General features: G+C 38.1%; 1 protein-coding gene across 1 annotated transcript in view; it reads left to right on the top strand.

Moving 5' to 3' along the window:
- Positions 1–7,953, top strand: part of LOC106878431 (cyclic AMP-dependent transcription factor ATF-2) — a 19,761-nt gene extending 11,808 nt beyond the window's left edge. Inside the window, exons 6-9 of the mRNA XM_014927640.2 lie at positions 1,114–1,337; positions 2,727–2,795; positions 5,282–5,378; positions 7,726–7,953. Of these exons, the coding sequence (XP_014783126.1) occupies positions 1,114–1,337; positions 2,727–2,795; positions 5,282–5,378; positions 7,726–7,938 (603 nt within the window). The 3' untranslated portion in view covers positions 7,939–7,953. The remainder of the gene's footprint in view (positions 1–1,113; positions 1,338–2,726; positions 2,796–5,281; positions 5,379–7,725) is intronic.
- Positions 7,954–8,220: the final 267 nt, after the last annotated feature.

Genomic DNA, 8,220 nt, shown 5'->3' with positions numbered 1-8,220 from the left:
CATACACACATAAACACACACATACACACACACACACACACACACACACACACACACACGTATGTGTGTGTGTATGTGTATTTAATAGCAGTTTCACTCAGGTATTACATATCTTTTCTCATAATGGTTTGGCTCGACTTCACGTGACTTAAAGCTTCATGGGTGCATAGGACGAACTCATCTCATCAGCTATAAGGAGAAGAGTGGAGAGACTCGAGACAAATTCAGTATGGCATCTAGATTTTACACCCCTGTTCGTCAGCTCTGGTTATGTGATGTTAATGCTGTGAAAGTTGTCTCACCCTTGTTGATCATCCAGTCCCAATTGTAACCTAACACTATCAAGTCTGGTTACTCCCACATAAAAAAAAAACTATTGCTGCTGACGTGTTGATACTCTGCTGAAAGATGTCTGGGCTACTGACCTATGTCAACATCCCACACTACGATGTGTGGTGCCCAATGGAAGTAACTGATGATGCTCAATACATTACACCTCAGTTTATCACCAAAGTGGCATCAGCATCCTGCCAACTTCCTCTCTGAGCACGTAAGCTTAGAAAATTAAGAAAATAGCTGGTATCACACCATGGAACCTGAGCTGACCATTAGAGGCCTAACATTTAGCAGCCATGCTGAATTTGTTTGAAATCTCTCACTCTTCACCTTATATCTGATGAGATGGGTCTGTCCTACATGCCCATGAAACTTTAAGCCATTTGAAGTTAAATCAAACTGTTATTAGAAAAGATATGTAATGCCTGCCTAATTGCCCAATGTGCTGGGTGCCACTTTCTTTCGTTTCACACACACGCACATACCTAGCTAGATAGATAGGTGGGTAGGTAGATGTCCGGAAAGTTCTGCCCGATTTTTATTTTATTGTTTCATTGTTTCATTTGTAGTTATTCATCATTGTTCTATACAATAAAATTAATTGAAAAAGACCTACAGTCATCATCATCAGTTTTCAAAATAGGAATCTGGCAAAACGTTTTGGACATGCTGTATTGTTGCCATGACTAAACATGGCTATTTTACAATTGTTTTTTTTGTTTTTGTTTTTGTTTTTGTTGTTGTTTTTATTTTATTATCATTTTCACTTTCCTCTAGAAATTGAAAGCTGCTTTACAAAGTAGTCAGAATGTCCCTCAAGACTTGACCACTTCCAACAACAGTCGGTTGGTGGATTCGGTCAACCACGTCAGTCAAATAGCATCACCGTCGCCGTCATCCATGTCCATCATAACGGAGACAGCAAGTGTTACATCTGATGCTACAGTTTCATCACCAGAGAGTCTGGATGCTGCTATTATTGGTGGTAGTGGTGTTGTCATGTTAGTAACACTTTTTATACTTACCTTCTGTATCTTTCATTCTTCTTTCTCCTCTTCCTTCTCCATCTTCTTTTTGTTGGCTACTTCTTCTTCTTTCTCCTCTCTGCCTCCTCCTTGTCAAATTCCCCTCCTTTCTCACCTCCTTATCATCTTCTTTACCTTTGTTCTTCCATTTGTTTTCTACATCAAATTTCTTCATTTCTCCAGCCCTCCTTCTCACATCTTCTCTATTTTCTCTTCTTCTCATCCTCTCCTAATTTCTGCTCCTTCTTTTCCTTCTCTTCTACTGTCCTCATCTCCTTTCTTCTCCCTATCCTTGTAATCTTGTTATTGCTTTTCAAAGAATTTTTCCTTCTTCTCAAACACCAATTCCATGTTTTTCTTTACCATTTACCTCCATATTTCCTTGTTCATTTATGAAAACACAAACTTTGAGCTCTTAGACCATCTGCTGAAATTCCAATATCTTATTCCCTCAATGCACATTAACAACTAAAATCCCCCTTCAATCACATCCTGCCATTTAGTCAAAGCAAAACACATTGTTTAATGTATTCTTAGACATGCTACTTTTATGGGACATAGGTAATCGATACTAAATTAAAAACAGATGATTGTGGCTTGATCATATATCAGCTCAATCAATGTTAAATGTAAATAGTAACTTAATGCTGCATTTCTTTGTCTTTGCCCTACATATCATCATCATCATGTAACGTCTGTTGTCCATGCTGGCATGCACATATGGTTGTATGGTTAAGCATCTGATTTTCAATTGTATGGTCTCAGGTTCTGTTCTGCTGTGTAGCACCTTAGACAGGTGTCTTCTAATATAGCCCCAGGCTGACCAAAACCTTGTGAGTGGATTCACTTGACAGAAACTGGAAGAAGCCCATTTCTAGTACAACCCATTTGGTTAGACTGGAAACACCAAGGACTGTCTCCATGTCTGACTAGTAGGGTGACCCAGCTCACTTGGGTCTCTCTCTATTTCCAAGCAGTGACCACAGGAGAAGCTGAACTCTGCACTGTAAGCTATCTCGCCAGGTATGGGCAACATGTTTTGAGATGTGGGCCACATGAGGCATGGCTCATTATTAGGCAGATCTGCTCCTAAAAAATTTCAAGGTAATTTTTTTCATTAGACATGCCATTCAGAAGGTCTTGCGGGCTGTAGGCTGCCCATTACTGTTCTACCCAATCATCTGACCTAGAAATACCAGCCAAATCTCCTTCAACTCACTGCAGTTCATCTCTCTCAGCTTTCTTTACAACAGTGGAATTACCATTTTGGGATCATTTAAAAATATCAACAGAAATGCCAAAAAAAAAAAAATTCTTCTGAAATGTGTTTGTTATATTATTTGTCTCTGTTTTCTACTTTCATAGTAAGAGACCTAAAAGGTCAGGAGAAGACGAACCTGATGAAAGACGACGGAAATTTCTTGAAAGGAACAGGTAATTCGGTTCTCCACAATATGGAATCCTATATATCACACACACATGTATAACCACATGGTTTCACGTTCAGTCTTACAGTTTGACATCTTGACCAAGTGTTTTTACTATAGCCTTGAGTGGACCAATGCTTTGTGAGTGAAATTGGTGGACAGAAGAAACCTTTCAATGTGTGTGTATGTGCACATGCATGAGCACACGCACACGTGTACCTGATGCTGTTCATTTGTGTGTTTATATCCCATAACTTTGTGGTGCAGCACACAGAGATTGCTCTACATGAGTGCCAGACTTAAAAATAATTACTGGGGTTGATATGATTGAATAAAATCCTTCAAGGTAGTGCCCCAGCATGGCCACAGTCCAATCACTGAAACATATAAAGGAGTTAAAAAAAGTTAACAGCGTGTTTGTATGACAAGATGAGTCTTTGTTTTTTGTTGTTGTTACTTTTGAAGGCACATGGTCTAGATTAGGGTTTCTCAACTATTTTTTTATCTATGGACCCCTTTGATTACTATTTCATTCTGGTGAACCCCCATAGCCATTCAATGTTTAAAAACTAGTTTTATAGAATCTTCTTGCAAAATTCCTATTTTATTTTTCACACATTAATTTGTGTAGGTTGATCAATGTAAAACGTTAGAGAAAGAAACCCAGCAGTTTCTTGCAATACATTAACCAATATATATGTCTAAAGCAGTGGTTCTCAACCATTTTTTATCTATGGACCCCTTTGATTATTATTATTTTATTCTGGTGGATCCCTATAACCATTTGATGTTTAAAAACTAGTTTCATAGACACTTCTTTCAAAATTCCTATTTTGTTTTTCACACATGTAACTTGTGCAGGTTGAACTATGTAAAACGTTAGAGAAAGAAATCCAGCGGTTTCTTGCAATATAAAGCTATATAAAGCAAAATATTTTCGGTGGCCCTTAAAATACTATTGTGGATTCCCAACTTACTATTTTGTTGCGTGGACCCCCCCCCCCCAATCTTATATTGACTGTTAGGGGTCATATGGACCCCAGTTGAGAACCACTGTTGTAGAGGCGAGGGTGCTGGACACTCATGATTGCAATGTCATAGGTTCGGTTCTCAAACTGGGCAGCTTATTGAGTTCTTAAGCAAGGCACTTCATCTCAAGTTGCTCCAGTCTCCTCAGTTGAAAGATAAGCACCACTCAAATCCTGGTGCAACCTTCTCTCTGCCCAGCATCATATACTCTTTACTCTCTTTTACTCTTTTACTTGTTTCAGTCTTTTGACTGTGGCCATGCTGGAGCACCACCTTTAGTCGAGCAAATCGACCCCAGGACTTATTTTTTGGAAGCCTAGGACTTATTCTATCAGTCTCTTTTGCCGAACCGCTAAGTTTGTAAAAAATGCATCATCATTGTTGGTAACAAAAGCTTTTTTTTGCTATCTCTGCAGAGATAGCAAAAACAGTTATGTTATAAATCAGTGACTGTATTTGTATTATTTCTCTGTATCACAGTGTCATATCGGGTCTCTATTACAGTGTTGTTATATTTGCTGTATTATCAATGTGAAGAGCGGGCAGCATTATTAGCCCTTTTGTTACCATATCAATTTTGAGATGCTCTGTGTTTCTTTCAATTATTTTAAATACAACAAAGAATTTAGTTATTCACCCATTACTTCCAATAATTCTATTAACTGGAATTTTTTTTATGAAACTTTGGTTTCTAGCATAAAACAGCCTTAGAAACACGCTGGAATGATCAAAATAACATTTCAAAATAACATTTTAAATAGAAATAAGCGAGATATTGGGCGAAAAATTAGCAAACCTCATTTGAATATCAGAGAAATATACCTAGTAGATATAGCAAAAAGGTTATATATGTGTAAATATTGACAGATAATTACGAAATTTGTAATTTTTAAGTGATCTCATATAAGATCACATGGTAGGTAATGGGTTAAGCTGGTGTTAGGAACATAAATTGTGACTAAGGTTTAGTGGAAGATTTTAATTCAAAACTTATGAAAACAAGACATTTGTACTACAAAGCCAGAAGTGGTTTCAGCCAGGCTGGTAACAAAAGGGCTAAAGACATCAAACAAAATGCTCAGCAGCACTTCTTGCAGTTCTTTATGTTCTGAGTTCAAATACTGCCTCGGTCATCCTTTTGTGGGGTTGATGAAATAAAGTACCAGTTTAGTACTAGAAGTTGATGTAATTGACTAACCTAAAATTGCTGGCCTTGTGTCAAAATTCGAAGCCCTTATTGTTACTGTACTTCTTTGTTCTGTACTGTCTCTTTCATGCTCTCTCTCTCTCTCTCTCTCTCTCTCTCTCTCTCTCATGCTCTTTGTATCTCTTTGACTCTCTCTAGTCTGTGTGTGTGTGTGTGTGTGTGTGTGTTTCCTTGTCTCTGCATGTCTGTTTCTGTTATTTAGCAATTGTTGTTGAGACATTTTTCATACTGTCTTCCTTTCCTTGTAATTTCCAAAGAGCTGCTGCAGCCAGGTGCCGGCAGAAGAGGAAGCAGTGGATAACCGACTTAGAGAAAAAAGCAGAAGAATTGCAGAATACCAACTCAAGATTACAGGTGAGTTAATCATACATTTCTTTCTCACTCTTTCTCTCGAACGAAACTGTACGGAAGGCTACTATATATATATTATGTATTTGGCTGTGTGGTAAATTCCCAACCACATGGTTCTGGGTTCAGTAGCACTGCATAGCACCTTGGGCAAGTATCTTCTACTATAGCCTCAGACCGATTAAAGCCTTGTGAGTGGATATGGTAGATGGAAACTGAAAGAAGCCCATTGCATATATATATATATATATATATATCATCATCATCATCATCATTGTTTAACGTCGTGTGCCTGTGTTTTTCCCCCTCACCATCATTTGACAACTGATGTTTGTGTGTTTACATCCCTGAAACTTAGCGGTTTGGCAAAAAAGACCAATAGAATAAGTATTAGGCTTACGAAGAATAAGTCCTGTGTGTATATGTGTATAAGTATATGTGTGTTTGTGTCTCTGTGTTTGTCCCCCCAACAAACATCGCTTGAAAACTGATGTTGGTGTGCTTACGTCCCCGTAACTTAAAGGTTCGGCAAAAGAGACTGATAGAATAAGTACTAGGCTTACAAAGAATAGGTCCTGGGGTCGATTTGTTCGACTAAAGGCGGTGCTCCAGCATGGTTGCAGTCAAATGACTGAAACAAGTTAAAGAGTAAAGAGTGTCCCTTATGAAAATTAGTGTGGTTCGTTAAATTGACTTAACCCTTTTACTGTGGGAGTTCCATATACCCCTTCATTCAAACTTTCGTTATCCTTAAGTGCAGAAAGCAATTTTATATCTCAATCTATTTTGTTTGAAACTATTTTCGGTTGAGATATGTCAAGTTAATTATAAGGCAATGTGACTTGCAGAAAATACCAATTGTACTTTTTGGTAGATATGTAACATCATTACTGAAATAACCATGAAATTAATTTTGCAGTTAAAGGGTTAAAGAAATCAAGCCTTTGTTAATTATTGATTTGGGATCATCATCATCATCGTTTAACGTCCGCTTTCCATGCTAGCATGGGTTGGACGATTTGACTGAGGACTGGCAAGCCAGAAGGCTGCACCAGGCTCCGATCTGATCTGGCAGAGTTTCTACAGCTGGATGCCCTTCCTAATGCCAATCACTCCGAGAGTGTAGTGGGTGCTTTTACGTGCCACTGGCACGAGGGCCAGTCACACGGTACTCGCAACGGCCACGCTCAAAAGGTGTTTTTTTATGTGCCACCTGCATGGGAGCCAGTCCAGTGGCACTGGCAACGACCTCGCTTGAATGATTTAATTATTAATTTGATCTTAGACTAGCAATCAATTTCTTAATGTTGAAATTGGAAAAAAAATCTTTTAACAATGTTACCATTGAAAAGCATAAGAAAAGACGAAAATGAATAAAATAGCTTTCCTACTGTTCCAGGTTGGATACAGTTTGACAGGAAAGAAAGCTGGGATGGTTACAACTGGAATGTCTTTGATTATAGGTGTGCCTTATATGGTCTGGCCTGGGGCTAAAGAAGTTGGAACAGGGAGTTGAAACTGGCAGCTGTTATATGTCAAACGGGAACAAGCAGAGTTATGCACCTTGGTCAGGACCACAACAAACAGTGGAGTAGTAGTAATAATACCTTTGGAAATACAATGATGTTAAGTGGATAAGTCTATCACAAAGTCCAGCCCTTGTGATGTGGTGGCTTGTGTGCTTCAATGACCCTAAGTGCTATACTGGTGGCAGGCAGGGTGTCCAGCTGTAGAAACCATATAAAGCACACCAATACCTCGAAAAATTCTATCTGGAAAAGTGAGCAATATAATGATGATGATAATGGTGATAAAAGAACAATTATAGTGATTATGACAATGGTGATAAAAACATTATTAGAATTAAAAATTTTTCATCATAATTTATATAAAACCAATTTGTTATATACCAAAGATTGACTTAAAAAGAAAGAAATGCAATGTTACTAAATTACCAGCTGACTGACTGGAAGCTCCCTATACAAATGCTAACAGTCTCGTTCCTTTTGTATTTAATTAAAACCATATTGTCAGAAAAGGGTTAAGACAACAGCGGTGAGAAGGTTTGGTGGCTGGTATTTCTAACAGAGGCTCCCTCACTGGGGCCTTTGCGTGCTTCTGCTGTTGTTTTGTTTCTGTGAAAACTTACAAAATATACATGTGATGTCCCCTGGTAGGTAATCAATAACAAGGGGATAAATCAGTTCTTCATAGTATTTGGTGGGGTTCAAAGTTTGAATTTGAAATTGAAGAATAAGGAAAACAATGCAAAAAATACACATATTGAAGCTTGTTTTTAAGAAGATTTTATACTGTCTTGTCATATTTATTACCTTTGTTGTATGATTTTCAGAGTGAAGTAAATCTTTTACGTACAGAAGTGGCTCAATTAAAATCATTATTACTTGCTCACAAGGATTGTCCTATTACACTACAACAAAAATCAATGGGGCAACTTTCCATACAAGCAGGTAAGCGGCATGTTTTCTTCTGTCTTTTTAAAAAGAATTTATTAGCAAACAAACTCACATTGTTAGACATTTCTTCAGGGAAATTAAAGCAATAATGAAATGAGGAGGTGGGTTGGTGGGTGGGGGGACCCATAAGAAGTTCACTGGGCTTTGGGGGTTTGGTTCTACTGCACACCACCTCGAGCAAACAACTTCTGCTATAGCTCCAGGTCAACCTGTCCCTTACATGTGAATTTGGTAGATGGAAACTGTGTGGAAGTCCATCTTTTACACAAACACACATACACACACACACACACATTCTGTGTGTGGATTTGTATTTGTATGTGTTCCCAACACTGCTTGATCACTGGTGTTAGTTTGTTTATAAGGGTAAA

This window comes from Octopus bimaculoides, chromosome 17 (assembly GCF_001194135.2).
Source record: "Octopus bimaculoides isolate UCB-OBI-ISO-001 chromosome 17, ASM119413v2, whole genome shotgun sequence".
In the NCBI taxonomy this organism is placed as follows: domain Eukaryota; kingdom Metazoa; phylum Mollusca; class Cephalopoda; order Octopoda; family Octopodidae; genus Octopus; species Octopus bimaculoides.
This window is presented reverse-complemented; position numbering and strand designations above follow the sequence as displayed.